The sequence below is a fragment of the Chrysemys picta genome, chromosome 13 (assembly GCF_011386835.1).
Source record: "Chrysemys picta bellii isolate R12L10 chromosome 13, ASM1138683v2, whole genome shotgun sequence".
Classification (NCBI taxonomy): Eukaryota; Metazoa; Chordata; order Testudines; family Emydidae; genus Chrysemys; species Chrysemys picta.
The window spans coordinates 17,569,599-17,589,704 of NC_088803.1; the positions used below are offsets into that span (position 1 = coordinate 17,569,599).

A 20,106-nucleotide genomic window follows, 5' to 3' on the forward strand; every position below is an offset into this window, starting at 1 on the left:
AGTTTGAGCACCCCTGTCAGGTTTAAAGCTGAAATGTTTAGCTTAGCCAAATTAAGACTTAGTACTGAGGATACGTTACCTATATTATAAAGATAATTTAGCATAAGTAAGTTAATAATAAGCCCAATGAGTTTGTGTCTGTTTGTACTCTGATGTTTTGGAAATAACTGCTGAGTTTGGAGGGGCACCAGGGATCAGTCAACACCACAAGATGACTTGATAGTCAGGGCAAAATGTGAGAGTATGTCTATACTGTGATAAAATATCCACAGCACCGAGTCTCAGGCCCTGGGTCAGCTGATTCAGACTCACAGAACTTGGGCTGCAGGGCTACAAATTGCAGTGTACACGCTCAGGCTCGGGCTGGAGCCCGGGCTCTGAGACCCGTCCCCTCCTCACAGTGATACAGAGACATAAATGCTGAGGGGTAAATAGGAGCACTATCCAATAGGCCTATCAACTGAAAAGCCCCCCTGATAAATCCCAAAGATGGATACATGGAATTCAACCCTCATGCCTATTAATAACCTTTTGTGGGTGTATGTGCAACTTATTATAAATGGGGCTCAGCTAATGGCTAGAGCGCCTCACTTCCTAGAGGTCATCTTGTCCCCTGATGAGGAGCCAGGATTCCACACCGAGATGTGAGTATGAAAGAATTATAAATACTGGCGGCGGACACCTTGTCCTACCCATTGCAATCTATGTGGCAGTTATAGGGGAGATTTCTGCGTGAAAAAGGTACATCCAATTAAATGTGAGTGTGATTGTTGTTTCTCACCTGCTCCTCAAGTCTCCAATCCCCGCAATGATGCTATCCCACATGATGGTGTTAACACAAATGTTTAAAATAACAGAGAAGCTATGGAGACCAGATCTTCAACTAATACTAGAGTTTAAATGGATTATCAATATCATTCAATACCATACTCGATAAAAGCTATACAGAAATACACTAAAAAAAGAGAGATGCCAGTATATATTTAAATAATTAGTAATAGCTAAGGTGCTAGGTCATTGCATAAAAGATTAGGCAGCATTTTTCATGGGTTTGCGGCTCCAATACAATGTTATTCTGCATTGCAGCTCTTTGCATGCAGCTATTAACATGTATATAACCAGGACAACCAGAACATCTCGCCTTATGTCATGCCTTGAATCTGACTATAATAGGATTAAAAAAAGAACTAGATAAGTTTATGGAGGATAGGTCCATCAATGGCTATTAGCCAGGATGGGCAGGGATGGTGTCTCTAGACTCTGTTGCCAGAAGCTGGGAATGGGCAATAGGGGATGGATCACTTGATGATTACCTGTTCTGTTCAGTTCCTCTGAAACACCTGGCATTGGCCACTGTCGGAAGACAGGATACTGGGCTAGATGGACCATTTGTCTGACACAGTATGGCCGTTCTTATGTTTTTATCCATAAACAATGATAATTTGTTGAACTATTTTAGAGGAAATTAATAATCTATTACAGGAATTCAGATTCCTGGCAATTTCCAAACCCAACAGTTCATTTTGTAACCAGAAGGGAAGAATTTTTAAAAAGGAAACGTCCATAGGTTCACAAATTCCAAGGGCAGAAGGGACCATCTCGTCTGAACACAGACAGCCCATAGAACTTCCCTAAAATAGTTCACATTTGAACTAGAGCAGCTCTTTAAAAGAACATACCAGTTTTGATTTTAAAACTTATGGAATGAATTGCTGACAATGCACTAAACTTGAAGTCGATTTTCTCTGTATTTGCTTCCAGGGTTTGTTGGATACATCTCATGGCAAAGGCAAGCTGGGACAATAAAACATCTGTCACGGCATTCATCCTCCTGGGATTCGGAGATCTCCCTGAACTGCAGACCCTTCTCTTCCTGCTGTTTCTGGTGATCTACATTGTCACCATGGCTGGGAACATCCTCATCATTGTGCTTGTTGTGACTGATCAGCACCTTCACACCCCCATGTACTACTTCCTGGGGAACCTGTCCTGCTTGGAGACCTGCTGCAGCTCCACCATCGTGCCCAGCGTGCTGGCCAGTTTCTCGACAAAGACAACTAAAATGTCATTTACTGGTTGTTTCATGCAATTATATGTCTTTGCTTCTCTGACAGGTGTAGAGTGTTATCTCCTCTCTGTGATGTCTTATGATTGGTATCTAGCAATATGCAAACCACTGCACTATGAAGCCCGTATGAATGGCAGGTTCTGCCTCCAGCTAGCAGCTGGGTCTTGGCTAAGTGGATTTCTAGCTAGTTCCATCATAATATCATTGGCTTCTGAACTAATTTTCTGTGGCCCCAACAAAATTGACCATTTCTTCTGTGATTTCACCCCAATAGTTAAACTCTCTTGCAGCAACACCTGCCTTGTCACACTTTTGGATATTGTGCTGTCATCTGTATTCACTTTGCCCCCATTTCTGTTGACCCTGACATCCTACGTTTGTATCATCACCACCATCTTGAGAATCCCTTCCACTGCCGGGAGGCAAAAGGCCTTTTCCACCTGCTCCTCCCACATCATTGTGGTGACAGTTTTCTACGGGACCCTGATGATTGTTTATATGTTACCAAACACCAAGAGACTGAGAGACCTGCACAAATTTTTTTCTCTTTCCTACACAGTCTTGACTCCCATGATCAACCCGCTCATCTACAGCCTGAGAAACAAAGAGGTCAAGGAGGCCCTTAGAAAAGGGATGTGGAAATGTATGTCTCACACATGACAACATGGGATCAAAGCTTTTTTTGTTGTTTAATAAAATGAAATGGGGAGGGGGTATAGTTGCTTATATAAAACAAAGCCCCTAATATCGGAATGGTCCCAATAATATTGAGACATCTGGTCTCCCTAGCTGAGCTATGGAAAATTCAGGGCTTCCAGGTTTCCAATCTCCATAAGTCTGCCTTTGCCAGACAGCAAGAGTCTGGTCAGTTTAGTCAGTTGTGAAATTGACAAGACTCATGTCAAATTCATGTGCCATGTCACAATGCGGGGAGCTGGGTCCAGCATCGCGAGACAGGAGCTGTAGTTGTGGGGTGACAGCAGGGCGGGCTTAATCTGCACCCCACCCCCACCCTACAGGGCCTCCTGTCCTCACTGAGGACAGGACCCACCCTCTCCCTGGGCCTCCCACAATAAAATGAAATAAACCAAAATTCCAAAAAACTAAAGAAACAATTATAAATAGAATTTCCTGAGAATCTACTCATGGTATCTTAATGAGGGTATAGACTGAGGCTGGGACATTGCAAAGCCCCTTAGATGATTCAGGCACCAATTCCCATTACACTTACTCAGAATTGGGTATCTAAATACCTTTGGCTTTCAAAGTCTCAGCCTGAAAGCTTCATGCCCCTCATAGAGTTAAAATGCATGCTCTTTGATCCCAACTGCTACTCTAATTTCTACTACAGTTAGACCTAGAAGCACATCTGAGGCTGCACAAATATTTGCTGGCCTGAAGAGCTTCTACTTCAAAAAGAGACAGAGGAGGGCGAGCAGAGGCTCAGAGAAGGAAAGTACTTTTTCTTATGTAGCAAGTGTACCAAGCTTACGTCCTCAGCTCTCTCATGTATGGTGGTGAAACACAGACAATTTTGTGCTCATCAGGAGAAAAGGTTAAACAGTTTCCACCTACATTGTTTATGCTAACACCAAATGGCAAGATAAAGTTACCAACGCAGAGATTCTTCAAAGGGCAAATTTACCAAGTGTGACAACCCTGCTCAAGCAAAGATGACTGTGCAGGCTGGGCCACCTGAGTAGGTTGAAAGACGGACGCAATCCAAAGGACATGCTATACAGGGTGCTATCAGAGGGAACAAGAACAACAGGACGTCCCAAACTTCGCTATAAAGATACATGCAAGTGAGATATGAAGGAATTTTGAATTGAACCTGATCAATGGGAAAACTTGGCAAATGATTGTAACAAGCGATGCCATCGTCAACATTGGGGTATCAAAGTCCATGGCAGGAGCTGGCTTCTACAGCTTGAAGAGAAAAGAGCCCATAGGAAGCAAGCAGCTCCCAACCAAGATACATACATTTGTAATAACTGCCAAAGATCATGCAAATCTTGGATTGGACTATTCTGTCACATGAGACATTGCAAACCTACCTCATAGGATGCAATTCCCACCATCTCTCATAGATGAAAGGATGCCAACAACATATGTAGCATGGCTGAGAATAAAAGCCAGGTTTTCTAACACCAGCCAAGTTCTCTATTCTCTAGGTCACACACTGATTCTCACAGGCACTGCAGCAGAAATCCTGACGCATGCTTTGAAAGAAGAAAGGGTATCGAGCGTGTTCCATGAGCAATGAGCAGTATGATGGAAAGGGGGAGGGGGATTTCTAGGCATAGCAAACAAAAGGGCGCCCAATATTGGCAGCACTGGTGAAGAACAGGATATGGGAGAATGGACACTTGACCAGAGAAAGGAATGGATATTTAAGGAGGCACAGAGTTCTAGAAGTGAGGACGCTCTTCTGTTTAAAACAAAAAGCTTCAACAAAATAAGAGAGAAATCCTAATATTTTCAATATGGCTAGGCTTGGAAGAATTCACTTTTTTCATATATGTAATGTTGACTGGCAATACTGATGTTTATTCTTTAGTAGTTTTTCTATTTTTAATATATTTAAATTCACAGGTGTGGGACGTTATGGGGGGGTCAGACAATGAGGAGGGGAGACAACAATTATTTAATGACAGCTGACATCAATATGAAAAAAGTTACAGCTTTATAACCATTAGAACACAAATTATAAAACTTACATGTCCACATATACATAGCAAATAGCCTCAAATCAAATTGTAATGAGTTCTCAGGCCGCACGTTTCTTATTTTGATGCTCTGTAAATTTTGATTATTATTGAAGTATTTTTTTCATTGGTTTGTGTGTGTGAATGGTAAGATTGACATTTACCAATAAAAATCTAGTCCTTCCAAACCTAAATATAGCAAAACAAGTGAAGAAAAGGTTGAAATAGGAAAGGACTGATATTAACCTATAGCTTGAACTAGAGGGTGACAGAGTGCAATAGTTCATAAAAAAAAAAGCTTCCTGTCTAGCAGAACACTGGCAGGAGAGCTGGGGTAAACAAAGGACTAGATAGGACTTAGAATGGAAGAATCCCATGCACTGCTACAGGCTGGGGACCAACTGGCTAAGCAGCAGTTCTGCAGAAAAGGACCTGGGGATTACAGTGGACGAGAAGCTGGATATGAGTCAGCAGTGTGCCCTTGTTGCCAAGAAGGCTAACAGCATATTGGGCTGCATTAGTAGGAGCATTGCCAGCAGATCAGGGAAGTGATTATTCCCCTCTATTCGGCACTGGTGAGGCCACATTTGGAATACTGCATCCAGTCTTGGCCCCCTCCCCCCAAGTACAGAAATGATGTGGACAAATTGGAGAGAGTCCAGCAGAGGGCAACAAAATTTATTAGGGGTCTGGGGCACATGACTTATGAGGAGAGACTTATGAGGAGAAGCTGAGGGAACTGGGCATATTTAGTCTGCAGAAGAGAAGAGTGAGGGAGGATTTGATAGCAGCCTTCAACTACCTGAAGGGGGGGTTCCAAAGAGGATGGAGCTAGGCTTCTTTCAGTGGTGGAGGATGACAGAATAAGGAGCAATGGCCTCAAGTTTCAGTGGGGGAGGTCTAGGTTGGATATTAGGAAAAACTATTTCACTAGGAGGGTAGTAAAGCACTGGAATGGGTTACCTAGGGAGGTGGTGGAATCTCCAGCCTTGGAGGTTTTTAAGGCACGGCTTGAAAAAGCCCTGGCTGGGATGATTTAGTTGGGGTTGGTCCTGCTTTGAACAGGGGATTGAACTAGATGACCTCCTGAGGTCTCTTCCAACTCTAATCTTCTAAGATTCTGTGATTCTATGATCATTGGAGAATTTTCTGATGGGGAATCTCCAGCCACGACAGTGCTAATAGAGGCAGCCTCCTCCACCATCACCATCTTAAAGGTCCATCAATGGCTATTAGCCAAGATGGCTAAGTCTCTGATGGACAGATGCTGGGACTGGATGACAAGGGATGGATCACTCAATAATTGCCCTGTTCTGTCCCTTCTCCCTGAAGCATTTGGCTCTAGACAGGATACCGGGCTATATGGCCATTGGCCTGACCCATTATGGCCATTCTTATGTTCTTAAATAAGGCACATTTTTAACAATGACCATAATTCATTATTGGAATAACGTATCTAGAGACGTGGTGAATACGCCCTCACTTTGAGTCTTTAAATCAAGAGTGAATATCTTTCTAAAAGATACACTCTTGCTCAAACAAAATGTACAGATTCATTGAACAATCAGTTGGAGAAGATCTTGGCCCTGTGTTCTGCAGGAGGTCAGATTTGATTTGATAATGGGTCCTTCTCCCCTTAAAAGCTATGAATTTATGAATGAGCCACTCTCAGCCTGTAATAAGTGTGTCCACACTGGAATTGCACCAGTCAGACAACTGGTTTAATGGAAATGGTGCACATTTGTGTGTCGAAAAGGCCTCTGTTTAAAAACAACAATTCAAATTAAACCTAGTGCTATCTCTATGTGTGCAGAAGGCTTGGGAAACAGACAGAGAGAACATGTGAGCTCCTAAAAAACATTTGACGTCAATACATCTAGGAACAATTCTCTCCAGCTCCCATGAAACATAAAGATCGTTTAATGAGCCCATCTGAGATCCAGAGCTCTGAGCAATTTTAGGCACTCTGTCCTCAAATGCCATGATTTCAGATATAAAGAGCATACCCTGCAAACCTCACACATTGTTGAAACAGAATATATCTGCGCACCAGAGTGTTAGACTTCTATCTCTCTCACAGACAGTAGGTTTGGTAACAATAGCCTCCAACAGGGCTGGTTCTAGTAGCTGGAATTAGCACTGATTTCAATCAGATCCATTTGTTCAATGAAATTAGATCTCATTAAAAGGCTAGCTACTGGTATTCATACCTGAATTCGTTTCTTTTTTTGTTTTTTCTATTTTTGAACAAAATGAGACACAGTGATGCCAAGACCCTGAAATCTGCCTGGTAAGTGCTATTTATATTATATCTCACCATGTGGGAGAGGCAAGAAGGAAATTACTGCAAAATTGACTGTTCCAAAATTTTGCCATTTTCCAAAGTGGCCTATAATGTTGGTTTCCTTGCTTTTTGATTGCCCAATTGTAGACCAATGTCAAGGTGGATTAACTCCATTGGCCTCTTTGTAGAATCTGACCTAAAATTGTCTAACTGAGGAACCAATGCAAAATATGAGTCTGTAGATTATTTCCTTAATTATAATAGACTCTAATTCTGATCTTAATTTCACCTGTTTTATGTTACTGTCATCTCATCCTTGGTCACTGCAACACCTTTGACTCTGACCCCCAGTCACACACTGTGACCCCATCATTCCATACAAAAGGCAGCCCCTAAACTCCTCTTTCTTGCCCATCACTTTGATCATGTAATTCCCCTTGGAATCCTTCTGTTGGCTTTCCAACCAATATTGTATCATATTGAATCTTCATGTCACTGCCTTCATTGCTCTGTCCCTCCTTCATGATCAGCTCTTTGTCAAACCTCCCGCCTCCTCCACTAATGCACTCACCCACTCTCTTGTCAGATCCTCACCCATTCACCTCTGTGCCGTCTCCCATGCAGCCACCTCCTAATAGTCCAGCCTCTCTGAACTCTTCCGACCCTCGCCACATGTGAATCCCTCTTAAACACCCAGTCCTGCCACTCTGTGTATGCTGAATCTTGTTGGTATACCTACATACAGGACTTTAAATCGTATATATGTAGCCTCTGGTTATTCCCCTTCGCCTGACTTCTGTCTACTTGTCTGTCCTCAAATTGTGAGTTTCTCGTAGTAAGGATTGTCCTTCTTATGTGTTTGGAAAGTGCCTAACACATAGTGGGGAATACTCTTCTTAAAAGAAGAAGAAAGTGTATAAATTATTATATATTAGTATATTCCAACTGTTATAGAAATTATTATAACAACAATGGACTTCAAAGGACTTCTGTGGCTTGATCCTCATCTAGTGTAGGTCTGCATAATTCCAGTGACTTCACAAGAACTACACTGATTTATACCAGCTAAGGATACACCCTATCTATCTATCTATCTATCTATCTATCTATCTATCTATCTATCTATCTATCTATCTATCATACCACACCCTTCAATATCTGTGCAGCTACATTAGCTTGAGATCAAAATCTGGTCCAGAACACTTTCTCTTAAACTATATTTTCTAGAGAAAAAACAGTCCAGTCCTGCTCATGTTGAAGTCAACAGGAGTTTTGTAACAGACATCAGTGGGAACAGGATAGAGTCCAAATATTGGTTAATGACAGAGAATAAGAATGCCCATCTCCTGTACTTGTTAATTCAAGTTGCTGCTGGAGGATGGACAGAAATCTGTCAATTTTGGGGTAACATTAAATAAAACAAATTCCTTCAGTCCTGTGAGCACCTCCTTGCAGTTTGACAGTAATTTCCATTTGATCTATTGACTAGCTATAAGGGCCCTGATTCTCCTCTGCCTTACACCTTGTCTCATCATTAATTCTTGCACAACAAGAGTGCAGAAAATAATTGATAATGGCTGTTATTTCCAAGGTTCCTATCTGCATCTGTAGAGACCTAAAGACCTTTGAAAATCTGGCCATTAGTTGCTTTTTGAACATTTCACCTTCTCTCTAGACACCTGTGTTCAACACAGATGTCAACTGCAATCTTCTCTGGTCCACCTCTCTATTGTTTCTCCTGTTTAGAATCTACATCATCCCTTCACCAGGGTTGGACACTGCTCCACAGCAGAGGAAAGTGTTGATAGAGGTATGTTTGACGGGAGTGTTTTAGGAAGGGGGTTTAAAAGGAAATGAAGAGAGCTAGGCATCCAAATCCCATTGATTTGGGCTCCTCAATCCCTTCTGCTTCTGTTGAAGCCCATGACTTCATTTCTCCAACTTCCCCACTAGCTTATTTCTGTATTTCATTTTAAAGAACCGTATCACAAACTAAGAGGATCTGCAGCAATGAAAGGGGCAGGAAGAGCTAAAATAATTTGCTCTTCTGCTTGTCATAAGTTTGTCGATTTTAAGGACAGCTGGGACGATGAGGATTGTCTAATCTAACCTCCTCCATTGCACAGATTTGTCTAGCAGTGCCCAGGACTGTTCATTTTTGTACCAATCGAAATAAGTTACCAAGACATAAAATAATGGTAAAAAATCAGTATTAAATATAGGACAAGATCCTGAGCTGGGGTGAATGTGTGTGGATCCAGTTACAGCATAATGGAGCTGTGGTACAAAGCTGGAAGATCATGGGATCCTGGCACAAATCTGTGTGATGCAGCCCGCCAACCTTAGCCATGGAATTTGGAGTAGCTCTTGGATGTAGAATCATAGAATCGTAGGACAGGAAGGGACCTTGAGAGGTCATCTAGTCCAGTCCCCTGCACTCACGGCAGGATTAAGTATTATCAGGACCATCCCTGACAGGTGCTTGTCTAACCTGCTCTTAAAAACCTCCAATGACGGAGATTCCACAACCTCCCTAGGCAATTTATTCTAGTGCTTAACTACCCTGACAGTTAGGAAGTTTTTCCTAGTGTCCAACCTTCTTGCTTCTTGGCCTATCCTCAGAGGTTAAAGAGAACAATTTGTCTCCCTCCTCCTTGTAACAAACTTTTATGTACTTGAAAATTGTTATCATGTCCCCTCTCAGTCTTTACCCCTCTTCCCAAAGCTTTCATACCATCATAGACATGTAGGATTGGAAGGGACCTCGAGAGGTCTAGTCCAGTCCCCTGCACACTAGGCAGGACTAAGACACATGGGAAAGTAGGGATCAGATTAAAGATTTTCATTAAATGTTCTCTCTCAGCATCCCCCACATCCAGTTCTTAACACCTCAACAGGAAATCCCTTCAGAATCACTCTGTGTCACCTATTTCCCTTGGCCGATATGTTCATTCCTGACTTTAAAGCTCTGTCCCTGACTCGGGTGGTCTGGCTCCCACAGGCTGTTTTACATCCAGCTCTGAAATGCTGAAAGGAATCACAATTTCAATTTAGTGAGATCTCGTCAGCATGGAACAAACAGAGCCTCGTCCTCCTCACTTCATTTCTGCTGTGAAAAGGGGTCACTTTAAAACAGTTCCTTTAGAAAAGCGTTTCTCAAATTGGGGTCCACACCAGGAACTGTGACCAATGGGAGCTTTGGGGGCAGTGCCTGCAGGAGTGAGGGCAGCAGACAGAGTCTCACTGGCTGCTCCTGTGCCTAGGAGTTGCAGGGTCGTAGTGGCCCCTTCCAGGAGCTGTAATAAGCACCACCAGGACCCCGCACTCCTCACCACCCCCACACCTCAACCCCCTGCCCCAGCCAAGAGCTCCCTCCTGCACCCAAAATCCCTCCCGGAATCTGCACCCCCCCAACCTCCCAGCCCAGAGCCCCCTCCTGCACCGCCAACACCTAATTCCTGGCCCCAGCCCAGAGCCCGCATTCCCAGCCGGAGCCCTCACCCCCCCCAACACACCAACCCCCTGCCCAAGCCCAAAGCCCCCTCCTGCACCCCAGACCCCTCATCCCTGGCCCCAGCCCAGAGCCCATACTCCCAGTCGGAGCCCTCATCCCCTAAACCCCAAGCCCCTGCCCCAGCCTGATGAAGGTGAATGAGGGTGGGGGAAAGCGAGCAAAAAAGGGAGGGGGGATGGAGCGAGTGGGGGTGAGGGCTCAGAGAAGGGGCGGGGCAGGGGGTCCCCGAAATTTTTTAAATCAAAATGGGGTTCCTCGGGTTGCTAAAGTTTGAGAACCGCTGCTTTAGAACATAAGAATGGCCATATTGGGTCAGTCATAATGATCCATCTAGCCCAGTATCCTGTCTTCCAACAGTGGGCAATGTCAGGTGCCCCAGAGGGAATGAACAGAAGAGGTAATCATCAAGTGATCATCAATTTTCAGAGCTGAGCTAATTTAGTTATTGGGGCAGATTTTTTAATGATTTTAGGCTCCTAACGAGTCAGATAAGTGCTGATTGAGTTTTTCTTAAGTGCCTATGGCACCTAACTCTCATTGATTCCAATGGGAGTTAGGCACTCAAACTGCTTATGCACTGTTGTCAATCCCACTAGGCAACTATCTGCATCTTTAGGTGCCTTTGGAAATCTGACCCCCCATTTTTTTTATTTAAGACAAGGAGCAATGTTGACTGTTCAAATTCTATTCTTAGGCCTGGTCCCCACTAACCCCCCACTTTGGACTAAGGTGCGCAAATTCAGCTACGTTAATAACGTAGCTGAATTCGAAGTACCTTAGTCCGAACTTACCGCAGGTCCAGACGCGGCAGGAAGGCTCCCCCGTCGATGCCGCGTACTCCTCTCGGCGAGCTGGAGTACCGGCGTCGACGGTGAGCACTTCCGGGATCGATCCGGGATCGATTTATCGCATCTTAACCAGACGCGATAAATCGATCCCAGAACATCGATTGCCTGCCGCCGGACCCTCCGGTAAGTGAAGACGTACCCTTAGATAAATATTAAAAGAGTGGGTGGCAACTAACGAAAAGGTCTGGGGAACCAGCAGAACTGAGACAGTGTAGATCTTAATACTCAATGAGTAACAGCTGGGATTTTTGTAGAGTAATTGGAGTTGCATGCCAAACCCCCATATGCCAACCATAGGTAAACATATAGGAGGAATATTCAAAGCCCCCGATAGACTTGGATGCTCAGTTCCCATTACAATTAATGGAAATTTGGCATCCAAATCCCCATGACAGATTTTGAATCTCATCCATTGTTTCTGTGAGAGTTCCATGAGTGGTTGGTCCTATCAGTTCATTCAATTTGGCCCATCTTTCCTTGAATAGCTCCAGGAGTAATCTAATGCAGGCAGTAAGACCTTCCCATTCTTTCTCTTCTTTGGGAGCGGTCAACCATCTTTCAGCAAAGGGTGTTTTCAACCGTAGGGATAAAATATATTTATCGAGCTTTAAAAGCTGGGTCTAGTCCCCGAATCATTCTGGTTTATTGTCTGTCTGTGCTTTATTGGTGCGCTGTGCTTTCTCTAGACACTGCGCACATGGCAGATGTTGAGAGGGGAAACCAAAGCAACGTTACAGAATTCATCCTCCGCGGGTTCAGGATCTTCTACCCATTCCAGATCGGTCCCTTTGTGCTGGTTCTGCTAATGTACCTCACCACCGTGGCTGGGAACACCCTGATCATTGTCACCATTCTGGCTGATCGGGGCCTTCACACCCCCATGTATTTCTTACTGGGGAACTTGTCCTTCTTGGATATCTGGTACACATCCAACATTGTCCCCAAAATGCTGCAAGGTTTCCTGGCTGAGAAGGGCGTGACGATCTCCTTCAGTGGCTGTGTCACACAGCTTTATATCTTTGGCTCCCAGGCAGCCACCGAAAGCTTCCTGCTAACAGTGATGGCCTATGATCGCTACTTGGCGATATGCAATCCGCTGCGTTATACGGCCCTCATGAACGCAAGGGTGTGCGTCGAGCTGGCTTCCTGCTCTTGGCTGGGTGGATTCCTCTTCAACCCGGTGATAATGGCCTGGATTTACAGACTACATTTCTGTGGCCCTAATGAAATCGACCATTTCTTCTGTGACTTCATGCCCCTGGTCAAGCTGTCATGCAGTGACACCCACCTGATAACCTTAGCAGCATTCTTGCTCTCCGCTATGGCCACCCTGATCCCCTTCCTGCTAACCCTCATATCCTACGCATTTATCATAACAGCTGTAGTAAAAAACCCTTCCAGCACTGGGAGGCGGAAGGCCTTCTCCACCTGTACCTCTCACCTTACTGTGGTCAGCACTTTCTACGGGGCACTGGCCATTGTCTATGTGGTGCCGACAGCCAATTCTGCTGTCAACCTAAACAAAACATTCTCCCTTCTCTACAGCCTGGTCACCCCATTGCTCAACCCCCTGGTCTACTCCTTGAGGAACAAGGATGTGAATGACGCGCTGAGGACAATGGCCACTAGACTGATAGATTTTCTAAGGAAGTAGAGAAAAAAAGGAAGGTTTTAAAATGAAAAACATTGGGTCACATTAAGATGGTGCAAACTGGCATAACTCCATCGAAATCAGTGGAGATGTGCAAGTTTGTACCAGCTGCAGATCCGGTCCAGGCCCCACCAGATTTAGCAGCCAAGGAAATCCCATGTTGTACTCCCAAATGCAACCACAACATGGCCTCCTTGTGCATGAGTTATTGATCAAGATCTGCCCCGTACCTATCTCTCTACGTGCTGAATTTCCCATCAGAAGCTGTATCCTAGCTGGTGCCCTCCATGGACCACAGTAACCTGGGGTTTGCTGTCCACTAGGACATGCTCCAAGGGATGATTATGGGTCAGATTTTTAAACATATTTAGGTGCCTAAGGGTGGAGATAAGACACCTAGTGGGGGTTTTCCAAACAACCATGGAGCCTAATGTCTATTAATTTCAAAGGCAGTTAGACATCTAGGCACTTCTGACAATCCCATAGTATGTCCCAGTGTGGTCAAGCCCTTATGGTTGAGTTCAGCACCTAAAGCAAGGAGTCTGCTGCTTCTGTTTGCATGAACAGTATGATGTATACTCCCCAAAACATGCTCTTTGGACAGCAATGAGGTGCTACATTCCCAGCATAGCTCCATTTCAATTGATGACCCAGATCTCCTACTGGTGTAAATCAGCGTCACTATGCTGAAATAAACACAATGATGCCGAATTACAACAACTGAGTATCTGGCTCATAATTTGCATTCTGGTGATGGTTTCCAAGCTGTGGCAAGGATCTTGATGCCCAATTTATATATATATATATATATATATACACACACACACACACACACACAATGTAACTGATACCTGGATTCATCCATTTATTAATAGAACAGGATAAATATCATAAACCATTTCCCAGAACCCTTTCCTCAAAAATTGAATTAAATTCACATCCTGAATAAAGATTCATTTGGAATTAATTGTTGTTGTTGTTTTTCTTTATTCTTGTGGTAGGTAACCAAAGTTGCAGCCAGAACTAGGGCCTTATTCTGCTTCGTGTTTTACACCGTCCCTGCCCCCAGAGAGGATACAAACTAAAAAGATTTTAATTTGCCCTTTAACAGCTGGGTGGAAGGATGGTACAGTGGTTAAAGCATCAGGTGTAAGAGACCCAGCTTCAATTTTCGTATGCCCTTGGGCAAATCACTTTGTCTCTGTGTGCTGGGTGTTCAGCAGTATTTAGGTGTCTACCCTGCTTAAATGCTTTTTTGAATCCCAGCAGGATTCACAAAGGGATTTAGGAGCTAGCCCTAATTTCAATGCCTAAATCCCATAATCAGTCTGAGGGGGCCTTGCATTGGAATAGCCTATAGCCTAGTGGTGAGGGCACTCACCTGAGACATGACAAATCCTTTTTCTCCATCAGCTGATGGGTGACTTTCAACCAGGGGTCCCCCACATCCCAGGTGCACCCCATACCCATTCGGCTAAAAGTGATGAGGGGGCTCCACCTCCTCATTTTGTGCGAGTTCACCTATGGGCCCCCATCGGCATGTTCTAAGCGTCTTTCTCAGACCAGGCCCAGCAGTGGACTCAGGCGGAGGAACATCTTTCTTCCCTCACTTCCTGCATTGAGCTCAGGCTTAGGCGTCTGGGTGCCCAGAGTAGAGCAGCAGCATGTGAGCTCAGAGACCGAAACATCCGTACCTAGGGAACGTTTACTGCAAAAATTTAGGCACTGACTCCAAACAAGTTTAGGCACCTACAGGCTTCAGAGGCAGCTGAGTGAGGAGGTTGTGAATCGCGGTGATATCTGATTCTGGGATTTAGTGGCAGTTAGGCACCTAAGTCCTTTTGTGACTCTAGCCCTTGCTATAGAACTGGTTCATGCTTCTTCTTCAGAGCAAAGGTAGAACCTAAGAACAAAATTGGTCTCCTTATCTGCTCCTTGGACAGTGCAACTACTCATTGCCCCTTCACAGGGCTCCTGCCAAAGTCCTTCGTGTGAGTTCACTTCCATATATGTTTCCTTTCCTTGAATGTCTCTTTGCAGGTTTTTCATCAGGGACGTTCCACAAACAGTAAACTCAAAGCAAATCTGCACAGCATTCAGAACATTGAACACACAGCAGTAAGTGTAGGCCAACATCTACACTCAGCCAATCAGGAAAGAAAATTATACCATGTGGTTTGTGCACCCAATGAAAACAACTCAGGTTCTGGATGTCACATAGCCTGAGAATGAATGTTAGCCCATGGACTGTACAAAGAATATTCTTGGTGAATAAACCTGACAGTCCTCATCAGCTCATGGCTGTGGCTGATCAACCTTTTGGGAACAAAAAATATTTCATAGAAAAATGATTATTTTTCACCCAAATTGAACACTGGCAAAAATTATAGCCACACTGTAGAAATTTTTAATTTGGGGGGGAAATTATCTGGCATTTTGTGTTCAATTCAATACAGACTTGGTAAGTGAAATTATTAATTCACCAAACATCAGTAAATAGATTTTAAAAAATTAAAATCCACGTGTTTCATATTTGCAAAATTCAGTAACTGTCTTCCACATGCTTTTCATAAAATATTTTTTAAAATACTCTGTGAAAAAACTCAGACCCCTGAAAAATGGCTCAGATCCCAACCCCTCCAAATGAGAACAACTTTGAAATAACACTTTTTTAATTCAGTTAGGTTTTTTTTTTCTTCATTTCTGACCAACTTTTGCCCATGGACAATGCGCAAACAGAGAAAGATTTTATTTATTAAAGAAATTGTTCTGTACCAATTAGTCACTCCTTCCCCCTGGGATGAGTTAAAAGGCCATGGAAAGGGGCAACCCAAGCTGTGGCTCTTGGATCCATTTTTCTTTGGCCTATCTAACTGAGCTTGGATGGGTGAAATGATTTTGAAAGCCGTAAATTTACTGAGAACTTTTCTCAGGGCCTCCATGATCTCTTATTTTGGGGCCATGGCAAAAGGGCTGTCTGGAGAACCCATAGCAAGTCTTCAAACTGAATATGGTAATGAGATTCTCTTTCAGATAAAATCATAATCACAGAACAATGCATGACAGCCTAAACCCGACAGCAATATTGAAATCCTAGGCATGGAATAAAACCATCTCCACCATCTTTTCATGCACAGTTTGGAACAATGTGACTGTCCCCATCCCTAAATTGCCTTGCCATAGAATAAGAGCATTTAGGAGATGGCTAATCTAGATTGAATCCTTTTTCCTAAGAGTCTAACTCTGGCTTTGCCCTTCCCAAGCCAGTGTTCTCAGGAATTATTTCTGGGCACTTTCCTAGCATCACACACCCACTGCAAATGACATAAGTTGAGTACAGGGCTCTGCCACAGACAAGCAAGGTTGCATTCATTTCTGCCGTGTAGCTGTTTTTGATGGAAAATTGGGTTTTCAATTAAACAAAATTTTTGAGGGGGGGGATTTTGTGAAAAACGTCCTTATTTTGGTCAAAAGATTTCAACAATAAAATGAAAGATTTCAGCCCAAAATGGGAATCTGCTAGGGGTACATCATTGGCAGACCATTGAGCCACAACTGTTATAAACTCTTTGCTTTATGGGTGGCTGTATGGCTGGATTCAATCTTGTGCTGTTCTTTAAGGCCCCATTTCAGCAAAGTACATAATCACATGCCCAATTTTTAAGCCTATTTGTAGTCCTATGGAACTCATTGGGAATTCTCATGTGCTTAAAGTTAATCATGGGCACACATACCTTGCTGAATTGGGGTCTAAAGAGTTTGGAGTCTACTGAGGGCAGCTACCATTTTGTGCTTCCTGCTAAAAAAAATACTGTTACTGAGGAGATACACACACTGTTCTCTCTGTCCTGGAGACTTTACTTTTGTTCCTTCTTCTCTTGCTGTTTGCCTCTAACATAAAATAAAAAGTTTTTGAGACTGAGATTTTCAAAACTGCTTGTGGGATTCAGTCACCCAATTTCCAATAAAAACAATGTGAACTGGGTGTCCAAATCTTCTAGACACCTTTTAAAGGTTCACCTGGGAAGTGTATGCTTACGCTGTTTGTGTGGGAAACAGAATAGAATCTATGTCTTAGTCAGGGCTTTAAGATCACAGGTCAAGGCTGGGGAATAAAAGCCTGAATCACTAGTAAGGCTGGTGAATTTGGGGATTATTTTTAGTATTATTGTAATTTTATTTTTGTCTTTTATACTTCTTTATAACAGGCAGTAGCTCCATGGAGCAGGAGCATGTGTTATGCTTTGTGTACAAGCAGTTGGTAAATTGCAGAGGGTTCAAAGAAGAGCCACAAGAATGATTAAGGGGTTAGAAAACATGCCTGATAGTGATAGACTCAAGGAGCTCAAGATTAAGGGGTGACTTGATTACTGTCTATAAGTAAGTACGTGGGGAACAAATATTTGATAATGGGCTCTTCAACCCAGAAGACAGAGGTCTAACACCATCCAATGGCTCAACATTGAAGCTAGACAAATCCAGGCTGGGAAATAAGGTGTTGATTTTTAACAGTGAGAGTAATTAACCATTGGAACAATTTACCAAGGGGTCTGGTGGATTCTCCATTGCTGACAATTTTAAAATCAGATTGCATGTTTTTCTAAGAGATCTGCTCTAGGAATCTCTTTGAAGTCAGTGAGACTATTCATGTGCTAAAGGTTCAGTACATACATAAGTGTCTTGTTGAATCAGGATCATAATACCTCCATTCCAGTGTGAACAGAGTGCCCTGTAATAACCTTGAATTGACTGACAACACTGCTCACCCATAGGCAGGATATTTCCTGTCTTGTACATCTATATCAGTGTTTCTCAAACTGGGGGCCCCAACCCAAAAGGGGGTTTCAAGACTATTGTAGGGGGTGATCATGAGAGTGGTGGCTGCTGGCCATCCACCCAGCTCTGAAGGCAGCACCACAGCCAGCAGCACTACAGAGGTAAGGGTGGCATGGTATGGAGGGGGATCATCACAGCCTGAAACAGGCCCACCAACAGCAATTCCAGGCCCCAGGGCAGAGCAGTCAACAGGCCCCCTAGCAAGAGATGGCTGAGGTTTATGACACTACTTTTTATCCTGTTGATAACACATTAGACCCCACTATACATAAGTTGTGGCTTCCTTGATGTACTTAAATTTTTTTCCAGTTACAGCACCAGTATTAATCAAATTGTGAGCCTAAATATAAGACATAGAATTTGTTATTTTGAATTATATATTTAAATTAAATAAATAGATTATGGAATGAAATTGGAGAGAGTCCAGAGGAGGGTAACGAAAATGATTAGGGACTGGGGCACACGAGGAGAGGCTGAGGGAACTGGGCTTATTTAGTCTGCAGAAGAGAAGAATGAGGGGGGATTTGATAGCAGCCTTCAACAGGTTGGTCCTGCTTTGAGCAGGGGATTGGACTAGATGACCTCCTGAGGTCTCCTAATCTTCTATGATTCTATGAAATTAAATAATATATAAAACATTTAAAGAAGCACAAAGTACAAAGTAAGAAAACATCTAAAGTATCCCTGTGAGAAAAAGGTATGGGTCAAGGCCAACACTATGAGTAAATGACATGCCCTTGTCCTCTGCCTTTGTTGTCTCTGCAGATCCAATGCACCTATCCAATGGCGACTGGAAATCACACCACAACACCTGGCTTCATCCTCTTGGGATACTCCAAACTCATGAACCTGCAGGGTTTGCTCTTCGTGGTCTTCATGGTCATCTACATGGTGATCCTGCTAGGGAATGGTGTCATTGTCTTGGTCACAGAGTTGGATTCTGCCCTGCACACCCCCATGTATTTCTTCCTCAGGAGATTGTCCTTTGTGGAGATTTACTACACCTCCGTCACCCTGCCCAAGATGGTGGCCAATTGCCTGGCAGAGGATGGAAGTATCTCATTCACCGACTGTGCTGCCCAGATGTATTTCTTACTTTTACTAGGTGGCACAGAGTGTTTCCTTCTGGCGGCCATGGCCTATGACTGTTACGTGGCTATATGTAACCCCCTGCATTACACACTTATTGTGAACAGGGATGTTTGTGCTAGGATGGTAGCTGGGTCCTGGCTTGTCAACATCCCGGTTCATTTTGGGTAGACATATTTGTTTTTTCTTTGCCCTTTCACGGGTCTTGTGAAATTAACCATTTCTTCTGTGACATCCCCCCTTTGCTAGAGCTGTCCTGCATGGACACCTACAGGTATAAAATTGCTGTGTTTATGGCAGTTTTGCTATTCATAATCACCCCTTTTTTCTTAATTGTTATCTCTTATATTAAAATCGCCAGCACGATTTTGAAAATGCCTTCAGCCGAGGGCATACACAAGGCCTTCTCCACCTGCTTCTCACACCTCACTGTTGTGACTCTATTCTATGGCTCTGGTATGATAGTGTATTTGATACCCAAGTCAAGGGACTCAGAGGACACTGACAAACTGTTCTCTCTGTTTTATACCATTGTGACTCCGATGTTCAACGCCTTCATATATAGTCTGAGAAACAAGGAAATGAAAGCCGCCCTAAGGAAATTAGTAGGTAAAAAATGATTCCACAAAATACACCACATACTCCTCAAATAATGTTGTAGATTCCTCTAATGGCAATGCAGGACCCACAAGATACATTTCTGGTACTTCAAGAATAGTTCTATATTTCTGAAGATCTATTCTAGACTCCTTGGAGAGTCCACCAGCCATATTCTTGATTATTATGCGTTCCAGATTGCTCAAGACACATTCTAGATATCTTAACATTCTGAAACGATTCCTTCAGACATGTTCAGCAAGATACATTTCATATTCCTCAAGATATAGCTTGATTTTCATGTTGAACTCCATTACGTATGGTTTAAGTAGTGGAGGAAAAAGTATTCTCTTGAGGAAAATGTCATATACAAATCAATTCTTTCATGTAGGGTTCTTGTAAATGTAAAATTGGCATAACTTTAATAAAATAAACATATGTAATGAAAGAATATATCCTGATATAAATTCTTTCTTTCTTTTATTTTCTGGACAGCTGCATTCAAATCTGA

At 43.3% G+C, this 20,106-nt stretch overlaps 2 protein-coding genes and 1 pseudogene across 2 annotated transcripts; all 3 read left to right on the top strand.

Moving 5' to 3' along the window:
* Positions 1-1,780: 1,780 nt before the first annotated feature.
* LOC103306630 (olfactory receptor 11A1-like) lies at positions 1,781-2,728 on the top strand. The gene has a single exon (XM_008174690.1). It carries the CDS (start codon positions 1,781-1,783, stop codon positions 2,726-2,728), a length of 948 nt encoding a protein of 315 aa, XP_008172912.1.
* A 9,391-nt stretch (positions 2,729-12,119) lies between these two features.
* On the top strand, positions 12,120-13,076 carry LOC101932382 (olfactory receptor 11A1-like). The gene has a single exon (XM_005284249.2). The coding sequence runs from the start codon at positions 12,120-12,122 to the stop codon at positions 13,074-13,076; it is 957 nt and encodes a 318-aa protein (XP_005284306.1).
* A 5,616-nt stretch (positions 13,077-18,692) lies between these two features.
* LOC112060505 (olfactory receptor 10AG1-like) lies at positions 18,693-19,618 on the top strand (annotated as a pseudogene).
* Positions 19,619-20,106: the final 488 nt, after the last annotated feature.

Bases quoted from the DNA above. Each gene is read 5' to 3' on its own strand.
- LOC103306630 (XM_008174690.1), top strand. From the start codon at position 1,781: ATGGCAAAGGCAAGCTGGGACAATAAAACATCTGTCACGGCATTCATC.
- LOC101932382 (XM_005284249.2), top strand. From the start codon at position 12,120: ATGGCAGATGTTGAGAGGGGAAACCAAAGCAACGTTACAGAATTCATC.